This window comes from Dermatophagoides farinae, chromosome 7 (genome assembly GCF_024713945.1).
Source record: "Dermatophagoides farinae isolate YC_2012a chromosome 7, ASM2471394v1, whole genome shotgun sequence".
Classification (NCBI taxonomy): Eukaryota; Metazoa; Arthropoda; class Arachnida; order Sarcoptiformes; family Pyroglyphidae; genus Dermatophagoides; species Dermatophagoides farinae.
In genome coordinates this window covers 3701031-3723670 of record NC_134683.1, presented here as the reverse complement: position 1 = coordinate 3723670, position 22640 = coordinate 3701031, and the positions used below count along the sequence as shown (strand labels likewise).

Genomic DNA, 22640 nt, shown 5'->3' with positions numbered 1-22640 from the left:
TGAAAGATGATAATAGCTGATGTTGAGAGGATGACAATTCAATTTAACATCGAAGAAGAAGGCAGTGGTATTATTTAAAACTAACCCAGCCAATAAATAATGACACGTGTGGATAATAATAATATAATATAATTGTGTGTGTTTGCGATAATATAAATTCAATTCTGTTGTGAGAGAGTTTGTTTGCTTGCGTGTCACAATAAATCAGGGAAATTGATTGATTCTTTTTTGTCAACTTTTGTAGCTCATCATCATTTGTTTTTCAAAGTTCCTGCCAGTTTTTTGCTGTAGTTGTTGTGAGGCCACAAAAATTCAAACATTTCAAACAATGAATTCATTTATCAAGAATTTTTTTACCATTCTTTTCATCATTGGAATGGCTATCGCTGATGATAATAATGGTGGTGATGATGTAACGGAATTAAAAATTGAAACCTTGGTTAAATCGGATAAATGTGATCGTTCGGCTGCAAAAGGTGACATGCTTTCAATGCATTATAAAGGTACATTAGAATCAGGTATTGAATTTGATTCAAGGTAAGTTGCCATGTTTGATTTGACTAATTCTAATTCTAATGGAATTCTATTTTTTTTCCACATAGTTATAAACGTGGTGAACCATTTAAATTTCAATTGGGTGTTGGTCAAGTAATCAAAGGCTGGGATGAAGGTCTGTTGGGTGTTTGTCCTGGTGAACGACGTAAATTGACCATACCATCACATCTTGGTTATGGTGATATTGGTGCCGGTGAATTAATACCACCAAAATCAACATTAATATTTGAAGTTGAATGTTTAGCCATTGAAGATGGGCCAGCACCAGTGAATATATTCAAAGAAATTGATTTAAATAATGATAATCAATTATCACGTGAAGAATTAAGTGATTATCTTAAAAAACAAGTGCCAGAAGGTGCAGCCGGTACACATGATTTACCAGATCAAGATAAATTGGTTGAAGATATATTTCAACATGAAGATCGTGATAAAAATGGTTTCATATCACATGAAGAATTTTCCGGTCCAAAACATGATGAACTTTGAAATAAAAAAAAAATGAAAAACAAAACAAACAAACAGCAACAATAATAATAATGAAAATTCGCTCAACATCTATCCATCCATTTATACTACTTTTATCTGGCATATTGAAACATTGAAACATTAATTCTGTAACAAACAAAAACATAAACAAAACTCTGTCGCTCTCTATCTCTCTCCGCCCAAAACAAATGAAGAAAATATTTGAATTCATGAAATTTTTTTTCATATAAAAATTATCATAATAATCATATAATAATAATAATAATTTTCGAACGGGAAAAAATTTTTGTTTAGACTCTTGTTGATATATCATAGAGTGGATGTGGATTGGCGGTGTGTGTGTGTGGGGGGGGGGGTTGTGTGGGTGAACAACGGATATTGTCTTGGGCATGTTTTGATCAACGGATCCAGTAATCTCAGACAATGATTTGTGAGTAGTGTTTTTTTTTTGAATTTGACGAAACAAAACAAAAAAAATTTTTTTGACTATAGGTGTGTGTGTGCGTCATTTTGTGTGAAAACTATACGTTATTAACAAATCAAACAAAGAAAAAAAAAGTTAAAAATTAATAAATTTGTTTAGAACAATTTTAAATGAATATAATAATAATAATGAAATGATGAAATGATAATGGTGGGTTAATTTTGTTGTTATTGTCGTCATCTGTGTATGAGTGTTTTTTTTTATTTATGCATCAATTATTCGTCAATATCATTGATTTGATTAATTTAATTGAATCAAATCAGTCAATAAATCAATCAATCAACATCACATTTTGAGATCTTCTTGTGCTTCAAGATTGGCAATTGTTTTCTTTATTCGTAATGCTGTTAATCGTGCAGCAGCATTATGATACCAACATTCTTTCATTATTTTTGACATTACTCGTAGTGCCTGTGTGAAAAATACAAATGAGTTATGGATAAATCATACTGTCAAACTACTAAAAAGCTAAATTCAAAGATATTTACCTCACATGATTGCCAACGATTTGGTATTTGTGGCCGTTGTCGTTCAATGCAAACAATTTTTTTCATATCATCAATTGTTGGATCAAATGGAACGACATCATAATATGGTAATTGATATTCATCATGTATTCCTATATGTGTGTTACAACGATAATGATGAAGTATATAAATTCATTAAAATAATATATCGATCACTTACCACCAACATTACAACGACGTGCAATTTCCCATATACAAAGACCAAATGAATAGATATCCGCACGTTTAAATGAATCAAAATGATTAATATTGATTGATTCATCAAGTACTTCGGGTGCTAAATAACGTTTAGTTCCTACACGTGGATTTGGTGGTATATCCACTGAATTTGTTGAAGAATCATAACGAACAGCTAGACCAAGATCAGCAATGGCACATGTTCCATTCATTTTGACAAGAATATTTTTTGATTTTAAATCTCTATGTGCAATGGCCGGTTTTCCTTGTGTACCAAGGATTTCCATATGTAAATGAGCTAAACCATTTGCAATGGATGAAGCCATCTTCAACATGCCAGCTATATCGACAGTATTTTTACTTAAAAAATCAAATAATGATCCACGTTCATGATAATCAGTAATAAGCCATAATTGTGTCCATGTTCCATTGTCTATTTTCACAAAAAAAATCAATCAATTAGCAAACAATGAAAATACAGGTAATATCTTTTACCTTTATTATCGGCAGCAATAAAGCCAAGAATATTATCATTTCGAAGCATAACGGTTTGATATATTTCCACTTCACGAAACCATGATTGTTCATCACGTGATGAGAATATTTTCACTGCAACCCATTCACCGCGCCATTTACCACGCCATACTTCACCAAAACGACCTTTACCAATAATTTCCAATAATTGTATCTGTCTTGCTATACTACGTTGTACAAGTAATGGCAGACCCGAACCAGATGATGTATGATCCAGAAGATCTTTCAATAATTGTCCTGGTATTAATGGATCACAACTAGCAACACTACCTTCAACATCATTGATGAAATGTTTCTTTTTCGTTTTCACTTGTGTTTTACGACGATATATTATTATGACTATCAATATGAATATCAAACAGAATAATATAGCTATACTGCTGATGATGATTGGTAAATTTTTGGTAAAATAATTTGATGCAACTATTTGGAATACAAAGAAAAAGAGAAAAAAATTAATCAAATTAGTGCAAAAAAAACAAAATCTCAAATTGAAAATTTAAATAAACAGATCATAAAACATTTTAGCAAATAAAAGGAGGTATTAATTATAATTGGCATTTTTAGGAAAAGCAAATTTGTCACAAAAAAAACAATCAGAAAAAAAGGGGAGGAGTTGTCATGCCCACCACACAAACACAAATTGACAATTTTGGTCATGCTTTTTTGTTTGTGTTAGTAACGCTTTTATCAATTTTTTTTTTGGTTGGATTATTATAAATAAAAATAACAATTACACAGGTGATATAAGGTGATACAAGAAAAGCTTACCTTGATTAGAATCCTCATCATTATTAAAATTATAATTAAAAACATCATCATTATCATCATCAAATGATATGAAAAGATTACAATAATCATTATCATTACAACAGCTATGTATAAATTGTTTAGTGCTTGATTTTTTACACCATGATGGATTATCCGTTGGAAATAATGTATATCTATTCATACATCTATTTAAACGATGATTTTTTTTTATTTTGAGTGTGTGATGTGTGTGTGTGCAAGGTAAAAAAAGCATTTTTGTTTTGTTTTGTTTTTTGTTTTCAAAACCGAAGAATGGCAGGCAAGCATAAACACACCACAAAGAGCACATGCAATTTAAGCAAAAAAAAAAAAATTTTTTTGTGACAACATGAAAAAGTGTGACAGAATCATATATATATAAAAAAGAAAAGAGAAAGAAAAAGAAAAAAGCAAAAAAAAAAATTAATCTACTGAAAAATCAAAAATTGCTTACCGGAATCCAATGAATCCGTATCATCATTGTTATTAAATAATTGTGGATTAAAATGAAAATTTTTATTACAAAAATCTCTATCTACACAGCAATGTATATCGACGTTACGTTGTAAACGTTTTGAATATTGACAATGTACCGGATTTTCTGGCGGTAATAGATCTCTTTTGTCATAACATCTTTTGTTTTTTTTGTTGTTGTTGTTGTTGTTTTTGTTGAGATTTACGAAAAGAAAAATTTCACAGACAGAAAACAAATAAGATAAAAAATATAATTAATGAGCCTAAACAACTAACAATTTTGTTTTTTTTCTCTATAGTGTTTAGAAACTAAATTTTACAGAATAAAATGATGACTTACCTATATGATGTACGTATTTTACCCGATTCTTTATATAGTGTTGCTGCACAAACACCATCCGTTTCACAGGTATTGTTGTTTTTTTCACATATATCACAGTGACAAAGTAGACCTGAAAAAATCAAAGATAAAAAAACATTATCCAATAACATAAAACAGTGGTGGTCAATTTTAGAAAATTTTAATTATTATTATAAACATAAAATATCAAGGAAAAAAATCAAAATTTTGTTTAAAATCTTGTAATTTCATAAACTTTTCCATGTTTTTTAATAAATTTTGGCCGTTTTTCACGATAACAAATAGCGGCAACAATAGCCGCTCCATAAAGACTACCATCATTTGCATGTATCAAACTGAAACGTTTTATACGTCCACTTTTGGCAATAAATTCATTCAATTTATTTTCCACCCATTGACGATAATGTGGATGTAAACAAATTAATGATCCATCATATGCAATGGAAATATCTTCACGATTAATACGACACATTAATGTCCACAAGGCGGTAGCAACAAAATTTGCCGATCTACGTGTAATACGTTGATTAATCATGTGTATGATTTTTACATCTGAATCGTGGAATCCATTTTTAAAACGTGGATTTTCTGTACCAAAAATATTTTGCATTGCTTTTCTTGTATGTAGAAAATCATTATTATTGCCATCATCTTGATCAATTTGTGACATATATTTTGTTTTAATTGAATATGGACGAAACAATTCTAATGGTGGACGACCATCAAACAATATGCCCAATTCAATTAATGTTAGCAAACAACGTCGTAGAATTTCTGGCAAATACATTCCACTAATTAATTTTTCATGTATCTGTTTATTAAGATTAAGTGATTCATAATTTAATCCGCGATCCCAACGTGTTAATGCCCAATCAATAACATGATTATCACCAAATGCACCACATTCACAATTAATAACAACTTGTTTTGGATCACTATAATTAAATGGCCATTTTTCAATATTATGTAATTGTTCTACATAACATGCATTACTGCCAGTACCAACGATCAAACCGATGGCACAATTTTTATCTTGTAATGCACCAAATATTAATGTACCAGTTGTATCATTGATAATGGCAACAACATCAATATATGGAATTGAATGATGCATTTTACGTTTCAATGATGCTTTTAATAAACGTACAACATCAAAACCAACGACACCTGAACAAACAAATGATTTTGTCCATGTAACTAATGTTGCCTCAGCCAGGCCATGTTGTACAACTGGAAAACTAAATGTAAAACCAAGAGCAATACGTACACCAGCCAATTTATTACGTAATGCAAATGAAACAATAAGTTCAGCTATAAAATCAAATAATTGTTGTCCAGTTCCATAGAATAATTCTGTTGGCAATGGTTGACATAATGAATCGATTATTTCAATTTTTTCAGATTGTTCTTGTTGTTGTTGCTGTTGTTGTTGTTTCACTAATGATGTATCTGATCCAGGACCATGAAATTTTAATAATAAAACACGTATATTTGTACCACCTAAATCTAATGCTAAATAACGGCCATGTTCTTCTTTATTCGGTAATGATCGAACATATGTTAGATACATTTTTACAATCGAATCTTTTGTTGATCTTAGGCCACGATCAAATTCTTTTGATAATAATCCAGATATTTTTTCAAAATCTTCATGTGATAATTGAAAATGTTTGGTTAATGAATCAGCTCGTTCTATGAATGCTGGATTATTATTATTATTACATTCTTTATCTGATGACATGTTTTTTTTACAACTCTTTCCAAATCAGAAAAAACTAATTCAACAAATTCAACAAAAATCTATCAACGACATTTATATGCTTATTTAAAAAAATTTTTCATTCATTCTTTTTCCTCACAAATGGTCAAATCAAATTAATGGAATTTAATTTATAAAATAATAATCAAATAAGACTTACCAACGACAATCGTTTTGGTACAAATTATAAGTATCAGAATAGTATTATAGATGAATATTTTCTTATTTGATAATGATGATGATGATGGACATGATGAACGATGATATTGTCGATTTTGATTAGGATGTTGATGATGACATTGATTATCATCATCATCATATGTATTTGATGATGCCATCATCATCAAATAATTTGATTTGATTGTTGTTTTTCACAAATAACGAAACCAAAAAAAAAAAATCAAAAATGATCGTGATGGTGATAGAAGGTCATAGGGTTTGTAGTCAAGTCATGTCAAAATATGTGTATGTGAATATGGAGAATTCGAATGTCAAACAAATGGATATGGATCTATTTTCGAATCATTTCAAGTATGGCTCACACACACAGACACATTTTCATTTGATGATGATATCCATAGACGATATTTGTTGTTTGTTCGAATAAAGAACAAAAAAAAACGATCTAAATTTTCAATAATAAAAATAATGTATGTATGGATAAACTCCCATCAAATCAACAAACTAGCTATTTATTGAAACTTACACGATGATGATGATGATGATAATGAAGGCAAAAAAAAACAGTCAGACTAGATCATGAAAGAAGAAGAAAAAAAAACAAGACGAGACGCTTAAATTGATCCAGAGCAAATTTCTTATTCTTCAATCAACAAACGAAGGATGTTCTTGGTAACAATTCCACACACACACGCACAAACAAACTTTGTTATAATGATTACAACACAGACAGAATCTATTTTTCTTCAGGATTCATTTATTTTTGTTTTTGTAAATTAATGCTTGCTTGCTGGTTGGTTGGTTGGTTTGTTGGTGTAGCACATTGATGATAATGAGAATGGCTATTATTTTGTTTTTTTTTACATTCACACTCATACGCACAATTTTTTTATTCTTCGATTCTTATGGGGGGGGTGGATATATTGCGTGTGTGTGTGAAGCAGCATTTAAAATTGAATATAATATAATAAACACAATATAATAATTCGAGTGAAGACAAATTAAAAAAAAAAAAAATTCTACATTCTGATGATATGATATGATCAAACCAATTTTCGATACATATGTGATGGAGATATTTATCATATTTATTCACATTTTATGTCGTCGTCGTCGTCGTTTACGATCGTTGTCGATGTCGATGAAGATCACCACTGCCATTAAAGTGGTTTTTTTTTGTTTCTTCAACAAACAAACAATAAACAAAACAACAAGAAAAAAAAATCATCATCGTGTATATACACGATATATACAATTCGATCATCATCATTCGTTCTTTTTTTTTTAATATTTGATTGGAGAACATGATCAAGTGAAATGTATAATGAGAGAGAGAGTGGTAGAGGTATTAATTTATCCACCATATGGATGAAATATCCGATCTTCCCCCCTCCCAATGATATGATATGATAAAATTAAACGTAGACGCATGCGTAAAGTTGAATGTACCTTCTTTTTTCAATGATAATCAATATATAAATATAAATAGTAGCTGCAAAACAAAACAAAAAAAATCTGATTTATACGTTGTAAGTTTATTTATTTTTTAAATTAATTTTTTTTTACATTGATAATTGAAAGAATTTTTTTTTTCTTTCATTGGAACAACAATTCTATTATCTCGATTGATGTGGATGAAGGCTGAAATGAACAACATTAATCAGATTGTTGATTCAAATCGAGAAATCGTTTGGTTCCGGAAATGAACACATCATACAATCAAAAATTATGCACAGTGTTAACTGGCTTCATCTTTTCTTTTTTTTTACATACAAACTTTCTTATTTATATATGGTGGTGTGTGTGAGCAGCAAATTTTGTTTAGGTTATAGTCACAATATATATATATATTGATTATGATTATATCATATTTCATATGCTCATATTTACAAACACATATATTACCGGGTAAATTACGTTTTAGGATAGTAGCATTTTCTATAACACTTTTTGTTTAATAATGTGAAAATTGGGTTGTGGTGGTGATGGGGGTGGTAGTAGTGGTGGTGGTGGTGGTAGTAGTGGTGGTGGTGGTAGTGGCTTGAAACATCAAACACACACACACACACATTTTGCTTCTCCAAAACAAAAAAAAATTCCATAACATGAACCACTACCTTAATGGCTCAATTTTTTTTTTATCAATGAATTATGAATTGAGGAAAAACGACAACAACTTTTATATTTCCGTAATGGTCACAATATAATAATGTGTATAATTGCTGCTTTCCCCTTTACACGAATAACACACAGACACACACACGAAGAAGAAATTATAATTCTCAACACAATATAAAAAACAATCGAATCCTTCAGCTCACATCGCTTTATCGTCATCATCATCATCATCATTCGTTGTTGTTGTTGTTGTTGTCGTTGTCGTATTCGATTGCTATATTAAAATAAAAAAAAAAATTTTTTTGATTTCTGTCCGTGTATTATTTTTCATATCAATCAATTTATATTTTATTATTATTATTTTATTCGACTCGACAACCATCATCATCATCATCAGCATCAATAAAAGAAAATTTATCCACAATTTGTTGTTTTTTTTTCTTAATAATTGTGGATACATTACAAATACAACATATTAATCACACACAATCTTTATATGTTTGTATGTGTGTGTGGCAAGCCTTTTTTTTCTATGGTTGGAAAAATTAGAATGAAAATGGAATTCAAAAGAATTTATTATATGTAAAAATACGTAGAAATTGTTATTAATTCGATTTTTTTTTCGTTTTTTTTAGATTCCAAATCGGTAATTTACTACCAATTCATTGATTTGATTATACATATATAGATTGGCTATGATTTGGGTACGTACGATTTTCTGAATCTATTCTGATTCGATTCCAATAACATTTGTTAATTGAATTTTTTTTTTCATTAAAAAAAATATATGTAATCAACATGTATTAATTGGTCATTTTTTTGCCCATTTTTAAACAGTTAAACTATATATGAAAGAAAGAAAAATATAACATTAATGAAATCAATCACACATGTATTCAAATATAATGCAAATCAATCGAATTTGATAGAAAAACGTAATTGAAAAAAAAACGAAAACAAAATCTATTTGAATTTGTGGTTACATTTTTTTTCAAAGAAAATAAATCCAAAAAATGAATAAGTATTCAACAAAACGGTCACATTCTACGACGACGACGACAACAACAACATATGATTCATATAATCATACACCAACAAAAACATCTTCATCAACAATAACAAAACATAGACGTGAATATTCATCACCACCACCATCATCATCATCAATATCAAGATGTCGATCTAGAGATCATAGTAGTGAAGAAAGTAGTAGCCGCCATAGTTCACAAGATTCATGGAGTCCAAGATCACGTGGTGATGATGATGATATCGATGGTCGTGGTGGTAGTAAAAGTGGCCACAATCATCATCGATATAATCATTCAAATCATGTAAATAAATATTCAGATCGTAATAACAGTAGTAATAATCATAATATTCGTCGACGTGAAAGAAGTCCAATAAATGATGATGATGACGAAGATGATGATGATGATGATGATGATGATGATGAAGATGATGATATTGATTCGATTAACAATAATAATAATAATCGTAATAGCAAGTATTATGAACGAACATCAAGTAAAAGTAATAAATATATAAGATTATCAACATCAAGATCACCACCACTTCAATCATCATCGTCGATGATAAATAGCCGTGGTCATAATAATAGACATAATGATTATCATCATTTTAATCATCATAGATCAACGTCGAATAAATTTTCATCAACAACAAAAAGATCTAGATATGATGATACAAGAAATTCCTTATTATAATAATGGTCATAGTAGCCATTATCGTCATAATAATAATCATCACCATTCAAATCATCATTCTTCGACGTCATCGTCATCGAATAAAAAATATTTTGGAAATTGGTCCGAACAATATAGTTCATCTGGGAAACTTTATTATTATAATAGTAAAACAGAAATATCACAATGGGAAAAACCTAAAGAATGGATAGAATGGGAAGAACAACGAAATTCAACAAGGGAAACATCATCATCTACAAGTAGATATAATTCCTCAACATTGAATCATCGTGATCGTGATAATCATCATCATCATCATAGTGGTAGTAAATATCATCATCATAATGATAAATATGACCATAGTAGTAGTAACAATCAACAACCGAAGTCCTATGCATACTCAAATCATTCACCATCCGAGCATTCATCATCAACAATTTCGAATAATAATAATAATAATGATCGACATTATTCACATCATCATCAACAACAACATCACCAACATCGGAATCGATCATCAACATCAAGACATCGATCAACATCGAGACAAAGATCTCGTAGTCCGTCGACACATTATTCCTATCATAATCATAGTTCATCATCATCAAGATCTCATCATAATAGACGTCGTCATTATGATGATGATGATGATGATTATACTGATGAAAGTGATGATGATCTAATTACTAATCATCATCGTCATAATAGGAGTAATAGTAGAAGTAAAATGGATAAATTATCAACAGAACAATCAAGAAATTCATTAAATCATGATTCTGATAATAATAATGATGGTGATGTTGATGTTGGTGGTTCTAATGTGCATTCAAAATTAACAAATAATTCCATCGATAATCGTCATCACCATCATCAAGATAATTCTTTGGATAACCTTAATAATAATAACAATAACGATTCAAGCCATAAAATAACGGATAATGTGACAAAGATTAAAGATTCAAATAGTAAATTGGATGCATGTTCACCAGATTCTAAATTTATCCGCATTTTTAATGAAAGCGATGACATCGATAGTATCACAATCATCATCATCATCATCAACATCACCATCGAATAATAATAATAATAGCCTTCATCATATGATTGCCAAATTATTACGACAATTTAATATAAATTCACAAGGTATTAATCTATCAAATACGGAAGAAATATTGAATCTTTTGAGAAAATTACAACAAAAATCTGCTACTACATTAAAAAATTCAAGCCGTTCACCACAGAATGTAAAATTAATGAATAAACAACATCAGCTGTACAATAATAACAATAGTTCTCGACATAATCTTTTAAATAGTTCTGATGGTATACGTCAAGATTTAGATCAATTATCTAAAAAAATTATCAATCAACAATCAGCCGAATCACCACCACCACCACCAACACCACAGCAAACAACAGATTCAAAAAGTGTGAATAATTGTAGCCAAAACAATCAATCATCATCATTAACATCGGCTATTTCATCGATAACAAGTTCAAATATTGCACAGAATAAATGTTCATTACCTGATCTATCGAGATTTTTTAAATTATATAATGTAGATCTGATTAATCATGTATCCGGTTGGTGTTCCGAACAATTAGAAAAACAGGTAATTTTTATTAATTTTTAATTGATATTGGAATTTATTTATTATTGTTTTTTTTTCTCTTTAGGCAAATTCATTATTTGAACAAGCCAATCATATTGGTAATCATTCATGTACAAGAATTTTGACTGAATTAAAAAATGCCCGAAGTTTAGTACGATTAACTGAGATACAGAAAACATTACAAAAACAAAGGTAAATTAAATTTAATTAAATTTTTTCATGTAACATAATTCCATTACCAAATCAAATATTATTATTATTATTATTATTCCATATAGGATTCTGTTTGCCAGTCAACAAATCAAAACGGTTGAAGAATGGAAAAGTAAACAATTTGCAAACTATTCTTAGTGTGTACATCATAAATGGAAAAAATGTTTTTTTTCCAATCCTCTACAAATAAAACTCTCTCAATTCATCGACAAAAAAAATCAAGCAACCAACTAATTTTCATTTTTTTCTACAAAACATACAGTAATTTCTCTTTGATGTGATGAAATTCATACATTATTATTCAAGTTGCATTCAAATTCATCGCGAAACTTTTCAATTTTCTTGTGAAATTCATTAATTTTTGTACAGACAATATATACATTGTCACACAAACACACACACACCTAGATACATTTGGCAAAAAAGCATACCTGTATCAAAATAATTTTTTTTTGTCACTTTTGATCATCGTTTATCAGCCATCATCATCATTATCGTCAGATACATGAATTTGTTCTTAAAAAAAAAAATACAACAGAAAGACAAAAAATTCTCCAGATACAAATCCAGTCCATTTTATCTTGTTCTAGTTTTTCTTTTTTTTTCATTTATTATTCATCATCATCATCATCAGCAACAACAACAACAAACAAAATGATTTATTTAAAATTTTAAAATTCAATTTAAATGTAGCACTCAGTAAAAACAGAACAACAACAACAACAACACTACCAATCCTCCCAAGTTAAACAAACACCTCAATTACAAAAATTTGAATGAAAAATATATTTATTTTTTCACACCGAAAATACACCACACCACCCATACATAGATGCATATGAATATTTGTCTGGACAGAAACAAACAAACACACACACACATACCCATCTTTATTTGGATTTTATTTTCTATTTTTTTTTTTGTAAATATTTTTTTTCTTGATTTTTTTTTCTTTTGTTCAATTGTGACAAAAAAAAATAAACTGCTAAGAAAAGAAAAAAGCTCATCATCATTTTTCATTGATTGTCGAAATTAATTTTTTTTTCGATTTGTGTAAATATGATGATCATCATTTTTAATTGAAAATAAAAATTAAAAAATTTTGGAAATTTATTTTTCATCTGTTTGAGTCGAAATAGTTGACCATATGATCATCATTTGTTTGTGTTTTTTTTGTTCCACCATCATATTTCAATATAATAGTTGGAATAGAAAATGTTTTTGACCACAATTTGTTTTAGTCGTAGCCGTATGTTGAATCGTTTTGTTGGAAAAACCGTTATTGTACGTGATGGTGATGTTGATGGTTCTATTCGTGTTTTGAATCGTATAATGGGCTCAGAAGGTTTGTTTGATATTTATCGCCGTACAAGATATTATGAAAAACCATTCAATACACGAAGACGTGTTAGCTGGCAAATGTGTAAAGCAATATATGATGAAGATATGGAAAGAAAAATACGATTTGTTTCACGTAAAAATCGTACGAATCCAAATCCGGCTTATATTTTCTAAATTGATGTCATCATCATCATATATATTTCTTAATTTCCAAATTGAAAAAAAATAAATTGTAGACATATATATTGCCTGTAAATTTTCTTTTTTTTTGTGTGTTTTTTGAAAAATAAACGCAATTTTTTTCAATTGAAAAATTAAAATTTTTTTTTGCAATCAAATTGATGCGGTCAGAAACAAAAAATTTTTTTTTTTTATTTGGATCGAAATAGCCGAAGATATCCTTTTATTGATGATTGTTGTGGTTAAGTATGTCCTGCGTAAATTTTTTTTTTTTTTTTTTTTGATGAAAAAAAAATTCGATCGTGTCTGTCTGTCTGGGCGTTTAAGTTGTTGCTGTGTCTGTGTGTATTGTGTGTGTGTATTTTTATCTCGGATTGATGTTTGTCGTAGCTGTTGTTGTCATCATCATCGTTTGATCGAAATAAATAAATTTCGATTTCAATTTTGTTCTGGTTCATCTAAAAAAAACCACCCCACATTTATTATTCAATCTAATGAATAGCCATTATTCGTAGTTTTAATTTATATCAACAAATGAATTCAAAAACAGATTTTAAAAATGGTTCCCGTTATTTTGTCATCAAAAGTCATCAATGGCGTGGAAAGTAAGTTGATTTTGTTTTTTTGTTCAAATATTACATTGTCATTGTCATTGTTATTGTTATTATTACTAGCCTTCGAAGATTATTGGTTATTGAACCGCCGAATGTTGCCACATATGATCTGGCTGAATATAAATTAACAAATAGTTATTTTTGTAATGATATTCGTGAATTTCAACCAATAATCAATGAAGAAGAATCAATGACAGTCATGACCGGTGCTGATCAATTTTTTCTCATCAATTTTCCTAATAATAAAATGAAATTTAAATCAAAATATCGTTCAGATATTTTGACCGATCTATTTAAAACATGTCCGAATATATTGCCAAAATATTCGGAAAATGTTCGTCGTTATAATGTGCTGAAACATCGATGGTCTGGTGAAAATTATAAAGCCATTCTTGAAATTGGAATTTATGGTGTGAATAAAATTCATTCGAAAACCAATCAAATTCTATCATCATATGCTTATAAAGATATTTATCGATTGATTCATGTACGTGATTCTGAATACGGTGCAGCAATCGTAATATCGACAACGGAAAATGAACGTCTTCATCTTTTCATCATGCAAGATGGTAATAATTCACAGGAAATGATTGATCGAATTCGTTTGATTGCAAGAAAAAATATCGGTGTCGTAATACCGGTATCAAATGAACCGATGACATTTGCTCATTATCAAGAAAATTGTTTCGGTATTCCTAGATCAGCTTTGGCTTTACCTATACATCTGTTTGTTGTGAATAAAATCAAAACAAATCATCAAATATTAGTGAACAATGGTTCAACGGAACAATGTAAAAAAATAATGTTAGCATTCACCGATAATTGCCTAATTGAACGTGATTCAACAACCAATACATTGATTAATGTACGACGTTTGATTGAAGTTTATGCTATCGTAAGACCAATAAATCATTCACAAAAATTTGCAATACTTTATCTAAATGGTGATCGCCGTTTTTATACATCAACTGAACGTGATTCATTATTAGCATCATTATTGGACAGTGTACGATCATCGGGCAATGCAAATGTTTCAATGAAATTGGATTATAATCATCATAAAGTGATATCACAACCAGAAATTGAAGTTGCACGTTTTATTAATTCACGTAATAAAGATCTAATACAAGCATTGGATTTTTTTATTGAAACAAGTTTTTTCACCATCACCAGTGTTGTATTTGAAAATGAATCAAAACGTAATCAAAAAGAACAGGAAAAATTCATACATAATGCTATTGGTGAATTATTATTCGAAGATCATTGTGATCAAGATATGGCCGAATTCAATACAAAATTATTGGTATTGAAAAATTTATTTACAACACGTGCCGGTTTTGCTTATTTCATCGGTACGGATAAGAAATATAAATCCGTTGAAATTGAACAATTATTTAAAAAAGTAAAAAAAGCTTTTGATAGAGAAAATGATGTAATCATTTTTACTGCTATCGATATGCTTTCAACTTTGATGCAGGTAATTTTTTTTCCATATTTTTTATTGATTTTATTTTGTTTTTTTTTCTCAATTGATTTAGCCTGTTCACGATGAAAATGATCTGTTTTATGAGCAGAAAAATAAAGGATTTTTATTTAGTTCGAAAAATTTCCTACCAATCATTCTGGATCTAATGCAATATCATATCAATAAAGGAACCGGAGCATTAATCATATCGGCCATATTAGATTTTCTTACATATGCATTATGTGCTCCATATAGTGAAACAACTGATGGTGGTCATTTTGATCAATTATTGAATCTAGTATCACAATATGGTCGTTGTCTATTCCGACTTTTTGATCATCAATCATTGTCGATTGTGAAGGCAACCTGTCTACTGATGAAAGCTATGATTGAAGAAGGTAATCCAACCATTGCTAATGAAATGCAAAAATTAGCACTTGCAGAAGGTACATTTTTATTCCATTTACATGCATCACTTTATCCGATTGTTACACGTGAAAAATTTTTACCAATACAAATTCTATCAAGAAAATTAATTTCTTTATGGACCGTTGATAATGATACCGGTTGGTCAATATTGCAGAATATTTTCCCATTAGGATTGTTGAATTATTTTGAGTCAAATGAACAGCCACCAGCTGATGCATTAGCGGCACTTAATTCTCGAGATAATCTAAAAATTGCTCAAGATCTTTCACAGAAACCAATTTCAAATCTGCAAAAAATTCGTGATCAATATGCTGTTGTTCGTAATGTTGAACGACATCTTGAAAATGCGTTCAATCATTGGCGCAAACGAATTGGAATCGTATCGACCGCTAATGCTGGTGAATCTGTTCATCCAATCGTATTACGACGACGTCGTGAATTTATAAAATCAAGCCTCAATTGGAACATGTTTTTCTATCAATTCACACAGAATCATTCGAAACCAGATCTTATATGGAATCATAAAACACGTGAAGAACTTCGTGAATCATTGGAAAAGGAAATTTCTTTTCTCAAGAATGAACGTGAATTACATTCTGTCCAATTATTGTCATGGAATTTTGATGAATTCGAAGTTCATTATGTTTCATTGGATGAAGAGCTTAAAATTGGTAACTATTATCTTCGACTTTTGTTGAGTCAAGGATCATCATCATCATCATCAACTAATCCATCATCGGCAACAGATATTGATGGATCATTATACATTAAATCACCGGTTGAATTTTTCAATGCACTATATCATCGATTTCTATCGAATTCAAATGTTCAAATGAAAGCCGATTGTCTACAGGCAATGTCAATAATCTATGAAAAATATGATGAAGAAATTGGTGCCTTTAGCGATGTAAATTTCCTACTAAACATTCTGAATGGTTGTCGAAATCGAACATTACGTGATCGAATCGTACAGTTTATCGGAAAAATTATCAAACAACTAACAAACATTCGTACATTACTTCGTTCTGATGGTCTATTGATATTGATTGATTTGGCTACACTTTCACATTTACATGTAAATCGTGCTGTTATTCCAACACAAACAAATGTTATTGAAGCATCACCTGAAATGGCACGTGATTCAATGGAAAAAGAATGGCATGTATCAAAAGATGTTGCAATAAGTTTTGCTGATTTAAAAGATCTATGGAAAGATGATAAAATTTCTGGAGAAACCAAATGCTGGGCACAAGGTTATAATTCATGGCGTAAAGTTTCGGAAATTGCTCAACTTAAATGGACATTAATGGCTGAAGGATTGTCAATATTTCAAGAGAATAATATGACCATCTATATTCTGGATACATTGATACGAATTTGTGAACGTTATCCTAGTCGTACGGTACCAGATAATGCAATCATTCGACCTATTCCAAAAGTGAAACAAATTCTATCGGATGAAAGTTGTCTACCACATATTGTCCATCTTCTGTTAACATTTGATCCGATAATCGTCGAAAGAATTGCAACTTTAATTTATCTAATCATCGAAGATAATCCACGAATTTCACTTCTTCATCAGACTGGAATGTTTTATTTCATTCTAATGTATACTGGATCGAATATTCTACCAATTAGTCGAGTTCTTCATTTGACACATATGAAACAATCTTTCAAAAGTGATGATCAAAATCAACAACAAACCGTTCTACAGCGTAGTATCTTGAGTCAAATGATACCAGAAGCAATGGTTTGTTATCTAGAAAATTATGGTCCGGAAGAATTTTCTAAAGTATTTCTTGGTGAATTCGATACACCTGAAGTGATTTGGAATTATGAAATGCGTCGTTTTATGATTGAAAAAATATCCGCCCATATTGTTGATTTTAGTCCACGATTATATTCAAATGTACGTGCCATCTATCAATACTGTCCAATTCCACCTATTCGTTATCAACAATTGGAAAATGAATTATTTTGCAATATTTATTATCTAAAAAATTTATGCGATACAAAACGATTTAATGATTGGAAAATCAAAGATCCTGTTACATTTTTACGTGATATATTGGAAATGTGGAAATTGGAGATTTCAAAAAAACCGAATTCAATGCAAATTGAAGATGCATTCGAAATATTGGGCATAAAAGATTATAATGGACCATTAAAAGGTCATGAATTTGAAAGTATGATACGTAAACGTTACTACTTACAAGCACAACGTTATCATCCAGATAAAAATGCCGATGGTCGTGAAATGTTTGAAAAAGTTAATGAAGCATATTATTACTTATTTCGTGCTAAACATAAATCAAATGGTCCTGATATACAGAATATTATATTGATATTGAAAACACAAAGCATATTGTTTTCACGTTATAATGTAGAATTATATCAATATAAATATGCTGGTTATCCAATGTTGTTGAAAACATTGGAATTAGAATTGAATGATCAATATTTATTCTCAAAAACTGATTCTCTATTGGCACATGCATGTAAAACTGTTTATTATACAGTGAAATGTTCGGCATTGAATGCTGAAGAATTACGTCGTGAAAATGGTCTACAAATGCTTTATGATATACTCAATCGTTGTGTTTCGGTATTGTCATCATCATCAACATCAAAAGATTTATGTACTAAAGTTTGTAAATACATTATCTCAACATTTGGTGTATCCGCTGAATTTCCTGCATGTCGATCATTTTTCTATCAAATGCCATCATTGGCTAAGAATATATTCTACATATTGAATTATAAACATCTAACAAAATTATCAATGGCTGCAATCGATTGTGTCATATATTTTTCCAATGATCCATATCTACAAATGTTATTATTCAAATCTGGTTGTCTATTCAGTTTGATACAATTCATATTTAAATATGATTATACGTTGGAAGAAAATGCCGAAACTATTGGTGCAAATGAAAAAGTAAGCAAACAATTTGTTGCAAATTCATTGGCGAAAAAAAGTCTTTCAGCTTGTGTTGCATTGTTCGATAATCGATTTGATTGTGCACAAGGTTTAGAAGATAAATCATTATTGGATGATTATTCACTTATAAGACAAGCAATATATTCATTACTAACACCATATATTGCTAATCAATTGAATATGGAAGCTGTACCAGAATTATTGAAATTAATCAATTCAAATATTGAAAATCCATATTTTATTTGGAATAATGCATCACGTGCTGAATTATTGAATTATCTACAGACACAGGAAAAAGAATTATTACGTAGCGGTGTTTGTATGGATGAATCATATGGTACAAAATTTGTTTATAGTTGCCATAAAGAAGAGCTTATTATTAGCGATATATTCGTACGAATATATAATAAACAGCCAAATTATCCATTGAATAATGTTAAACAATTTGTATTGGCATTGTTGGATAATCTTGGTTCGAATGCACAATATTTACATACAGTTAATGCAATATCATTTCCAACTAAAGAAGATTTTCAAATGGATGAACAACGTCGTAATACTATTGAACAATGTTTAACTGCATTGATTAATCTATTGAATTATAATGCTGGTATTGAACATTGTTTTGTTGGTCATTTTCGTAATATTTTTAGCCTGTTACGTTTAGAATCAGAACCAGAAGTTCAATCATTGGTGTTACGATTATTGATGAAATTATCCACCAATAAGGATTGTATCAATGATATTTCCAATTCAAATGTTTTGATTAATTTGTTGCTCATGTTACATATAACGTCACGAATTACTGAACAACGATCAAAACCATATATGGATATTTTGGAAATATTGCTATCATTCACCACAAATAGTGAACTAGTTAAAGAAGGTATTGGAAAAGGTATTCTTCTCTATGTTCTCCATCTGTTCATTATGCCCAATTTTAATACGGTACGTGAGAAAGCAGCACAATTGTTGATTAAAATAAGTGGCGATGTACTCAATGGACAATATTCATCGTGGGTATTGTCACATTTTTTACCTACATTATTTTTGAATGCCATGAAAGATGCTCCACAAAGTGCCATCAATCTTTTTGATGAGAATAAAGAAAATCCGGAATTGATATGGACTGAAGATGCAAGGCTACGGCTAAATAAACATATCAGAGATCTAATTGAAGACCTGTATACACAACAGATCTCAAATCCATTACATTCATGGAAATTCAATGCTGATTGTGAATTTAAATGTTCATTAGATGATAATGAATTTAAGATATCAGGTGTTTATCTTCGATTGTATAATAAAAGCCCTGGTTGGATTCTTAGTCGACCGAAAGAATTTTTATTGGAATTATTGGAATATGCCAAAAATGCTTGTGATATATCAGATATTGATGTAAGTTATTGCCTGTTTTGTTTGACATTTTTTTTCATAATGTTTTTTTTCTGAATTTCAGGAAGAAAAACTTGATATGATCAATAATGCATTGCATATTCTGTTGACAACACAATCGGATCTCCTCATTCTTATACCTCCTACTGGTTATATTCCAATATTCATCAATAAATTGGATAATAATAATTTGAATGTATCCAAAACGTGCCTATCATTAATACATAAATTCTCATTGAATCCTGCCTGTTTAAACGATATGATTGTAACAGGTAAATTGGCTAAAAATTTCAATACAATCATTGAAACACATCCAACTTTGATTGAATTATTATGCGATTCATTGGTGAAAATATTCGAAGCCAAAAATGAAGAATTCATTCATCAATCAATTAGTACTGGTTTGATTAATAATCTATTGAAAGTACTCGATTCAAATGCTAGTCAATCAACTAAAGCAAAAGTGGTGCAGATGTTTCAAACAGTACTTGATTCAGAATATAATTCACAAATAAGCGAAGTTTTAAATAATTCAAATATCTGGAAAGATTATAAAGATCAAAAACATGATCTTTTCATTGCCAGCACTAATGCCACTCATCTTTTGACAAGTGAGTAATTTTATATATTATTGTTTATAAAATTGATAATTCCATCTTATAATCGTAATTATTATTTTGTTTATAGATTCCACTGTCAATATTGCCGGTTATCTGAAACAAAGTTCAGCAAAAACATTACCATTGGTACCACCACCGATTGAAGAGTAAAAAAATTGGCCAATTGGATTCGAAGATAATTCAATTTTGTGATAATTGATTTTTTCCATATTTTTACTTGAAACTGAAACAAAACAAAAAAAAATTTCATACACTTGCTTATGATCATTATTGATTGATTGATTGATCAAGACTGGTCTCTTCTTCGTTTTTCCACTCTACTATATATATCTGTCGGTTATATATGTCTCTATATATTTTTTTTTACATTCATTTGTAACTTTTAATATTTGATAACCATTTATATATGCTAATATTTCTTTATGTTGAATTAATTATAAAAACTATGAAACTTGAAAAAAAATTCCAACTTTATCATCAATTTCCATATTTCGAACGTGTTTCGTTCCAACAGTAAACCATCGCGAGTTGTCGAGTCTTATGTGCCGCCATCTAGTTTTGTGTGATGTTTTACATTAACAATCAAAACATCACATAATTGGCCCATGTGGTTTAGAGTTTTTGATAAATTAATCCAATGTGTTCGAAGAAAATATTCAAATTAAAATCAACACTCATGTCAAATATACCATTGATCAATGTGGCCAAATCATTACTGATGTGTGATAAAGTGATTGCATTACCAACAGATACCATTTATGGATTGGCTACACATGTTGACAGTACGAAAGGAATCAATCGTTTATATGAAATCAAATCACGAGATTATAATAAACCATTAGCCATTTGTGTGGCCGATGTCGACGATATAGCCGAATATGGCAAGATAACCATTCCGAAAAGTTTACTATATCAATTATTACCTGGTGCTATCACTGTAATTTTTGAACGAACATTAAAATTAAATCCATCATTAAATCCAGAAACGAATCTAGTCGGCATTCGAATACCCAATAATGAATTTGTTCGTCAATTATGTCGACAATCTGGTCCAATTGCATTAACAAGCGCTAATGTGAGCTCAGAACCTAGTTGTTTAAAAGTCGAAGAATTCGAACATTTATGGCCATTGATCGATGGTATATTTGATGGTGGGCAACTTGGACATCAGGATCCACAAGGATTAGGTTCGACGGTCGTCGATTTTTCTACTGAAGGACATTATCGCATTCTACGTGATGGTTGTGCATTTAAATCCACTGAGCAATTGATTGATAGTTATCACCTTAAACGATTATTATGATCATAAGGTATATATCATGAGTCGGCAACCATTTGGTAGTTGAGTGCCAACAAAAAATTTTTTCCATGGCATCACATTGGCACGTTGCATACCACTGGCCCTATGTGGTTTACAATGTACGATGTTTTTAGATGAGATTTATGCAACTATCTATTTATACATTCTTTCCATTCTGCAATATTTTGGCCAGTACAAAATTAACGATGGTAATTCGTTTGCTATTTCATCGGATGGTTGGACTACCTTTTTTTTATCTTATCTTAATTGTTTATTTTCAATGAATTTATAATAAAGAACTGATGATCAATGAATTTTTAATTAAATTTTCATTCATGTTTTTCTCCATTTTTATAATTTAAAATCATCATCATCACTG

At 29.8% G+C, this 22640-nt stretch overlaps 6 protein-coding genes across 13 annotated transcripts; 5 read left to right on the top strand and 1 right to left on the bottom strand.

The window, feature by feature from the left end:
• Window positions 1-18: 18 nt before the first annotated feature.
• On the top strand, window positions 19-1291 carry Fkbp14 (peptidyl-prolyl cis-trans isomerase Fkb14). Its single transcript, XM_047060545.2, has 2 exons — window positions 19-537; window positions 603-1291. The coding sequence occupies exons 1-2, from the start codon at window positions 329-331 to the stop codon at window positions 1042-1044; spliced, it is 651 nt and encodes a 216-aa protein (XP_046916501.2). The 5' UTR covers window positions 19-328; the 3' UTR covers window positions 1045-1291.
• On the bottom strand, window positions 1245-7598 carry LOC124496771 (TGF-beta receptor type-1). Of its 8 annotated transcripts, none has more exons than XM_075732636.1 (9): window positions 7353-7594; window positions 6856-7073; window positions 6310-6774; window positions 4370-4481; window positions 4010-4188; window positions 2728-3189; window positions 2219-2665; window positions 2017-2147; window positions 1245-1939 (listed from the first exon to the last, which is right to left on the bottom strand). In XM_075732636.1, the coding sequence occupies exons 3-9, from the start codon at window positions 6491-6493 to the stop codon at window positions 1814-1816; spliced, it is 1641 nt and encodes a 546-aa protein (XP_075588751.1). In that variant the 5' UTR covers window positions 6494-6774; window positions 6856-7073; window positions 7353-7594; the 3' UTR covers window positions 1245-1813. The 8 variants fall into 8 exon arrangements, with proteins under 8 accessions (XP_075588751.1, XP_075588749.1, XP_075588748.1 ...); XM_075732634.1 differs by having other exon boundaries at window positions 2216-2665; window positions 7353-7591; XM_075732633.1 differs by lacking the exon at window positions 4010-4188 and adding an exon at window positions 3538-3722 and having other exon boundaries at window positions 6856-7598.
• Window positions 7599-8462: 864 nt separating this feature from the next.
• On the top strand, window positions 8463-12977 carry LOC124497244 (WW domain-containing adapter protein with coiled-coil wacky). The gene is given in 6 exon segments (XM_075732639.1): window positions 8463-9151; window positions 9285-10077; window positions 10079-11227; window positions 11229-11763; window positions 11828-11955; window positions 12042-12977. Coding segments are annotated over 5 exon segments (2502 nt in total). The 5' UTR covers window positions 8463-9151; window positions 9285-9460; the 3' UTR covers window positions 12115-12977.
• Window positions 12978-13108: 131 nt separating this feature from the next.
• On the top strand, window positions 13109-13602 carry mRpS21 (mitochondrial ribosomal protein S21). The gene has a single exon (XM_047059999.2). It carries the CDS (start codon window positions 13192-13194, stop codon window positions 13489-13491), a length of 300 nt encoding a protein of 99 aa, XP_046915955.2. The 5' UTR covers window positions 13109-13191; the 3' UTR covers window positions 13492-13602.
• Window positions 13603-13845: 243 nt separating this feature from the next.
• On the top strand, window positions 13846-21425 carry Rme-8 (receptor mediated endocytosis 8). Its single transcript, XM_047059962.2, has 5 exons — window positions 13846-14102; window positions 14172-15588; window positions 15650-20344; window positions 20406-20952; window positions 21029-21425. The coding sequence occupies exons 1-5, from the start codon at window positions 14032-14034 to the stop codon at window positions 21109-21111; spliced, it is 6813 nt and encodes a 2270-aa protein (XP_046915918.2). The 5' UTR covers window positions 13846-14031; the 3' UTR covers window positions 21112-21425.
• Window positions 21426-21483: 58 nt separating this feature from the next.
• Tcs1 (Threonyl-carbamoyl synthesis 1) lies at window positions 21484-22587 on the top strand. Its single transcript, XM_047059963.2, has one exon. The coding sequence runs from the start codon at window positions 21599-21601 to the stop codon at window positions 22262-22264; it is 666 nt and encodes a 221-aa protein (XP_046915919.2). The 5' UTR covers window positions 21484-21598; the 3' UTR covers window positions 22265-22587.
• Window positions 22588-22640: the final 53 nt, after the last annotated feature.

Excerpts from the sequence above, each read along its gene's own strand:
- Tcs1 (XM_047059963.2), top strand. The coding sequence starts at position 21,599 with ATGTGTTCGAAGAAAATATTCAAATTAAAATCAACACTCATGTCAAAT.
- Rme-8 (XM_047059962.2), top strand. The coding sequence starts at position 14,032 with ATGAATTCAAAAACAGATTTTAAAAATGGTTCCCGTTATTTTGTCATC. Across the intron at positions 14,103-14,171 it reads AGTCATCAATGGCGTGGAAA|CCTTCGAAGATTATTGGTTA; the intron begins GTAAGTTGATTT and ends TATTATTACTAG. Across the intron at positions 15,589-15,649 it reads TGCTTTCAACTTTGATGCAG|CCTGTTCACGATGAAAATGA; the intron begins GTAATTTTTTTT and ends CAATTGATTTAG.
- mRpS21 (XM_047059999.2), top strand. The coding sequence starts at position 13,192 with ATGTTTTTGACCACAATTTGTTTTAGTCGTAGCCGTATGTTGAATCGT.
- LOC124496771 (XM_075732629.1), bottom strand. The coding sequence starts at position 6,131 with ATGTCATCAGATAAAGAATGTAATAATAATAATAATCCAGCATTCATA. Across the intron at positions 2,923-5,038 it reads GTCACAAATTGATCAAGATG|AGATACAATTATTGGAAATT; the intron begins ATGGCAATAATA and ends GTATAGCAAGAC. Across the intron at positions 1,940-2,016 it reads ATCGTTGGCAATCATGTGAG|GCACTACGAGTAATGTCAAA; the intron begins GTAAATATCTTT and ends TTTTTCACACAG.
- Fkbp14 (XM_047060545.2), top strand. The coding sequence starts at position 329 with ATGAATTCATTTATCAAGAATTTTTTTACCATTCTTTTCATCATTGGA. Across the intron at positions 538-602 it reads GGTATTGAATTTGATTCAAG|TTATAAACGTGGTGAACCAT; the intron begins GTAAGTTGCCAT and ends TTTTCCACATAG.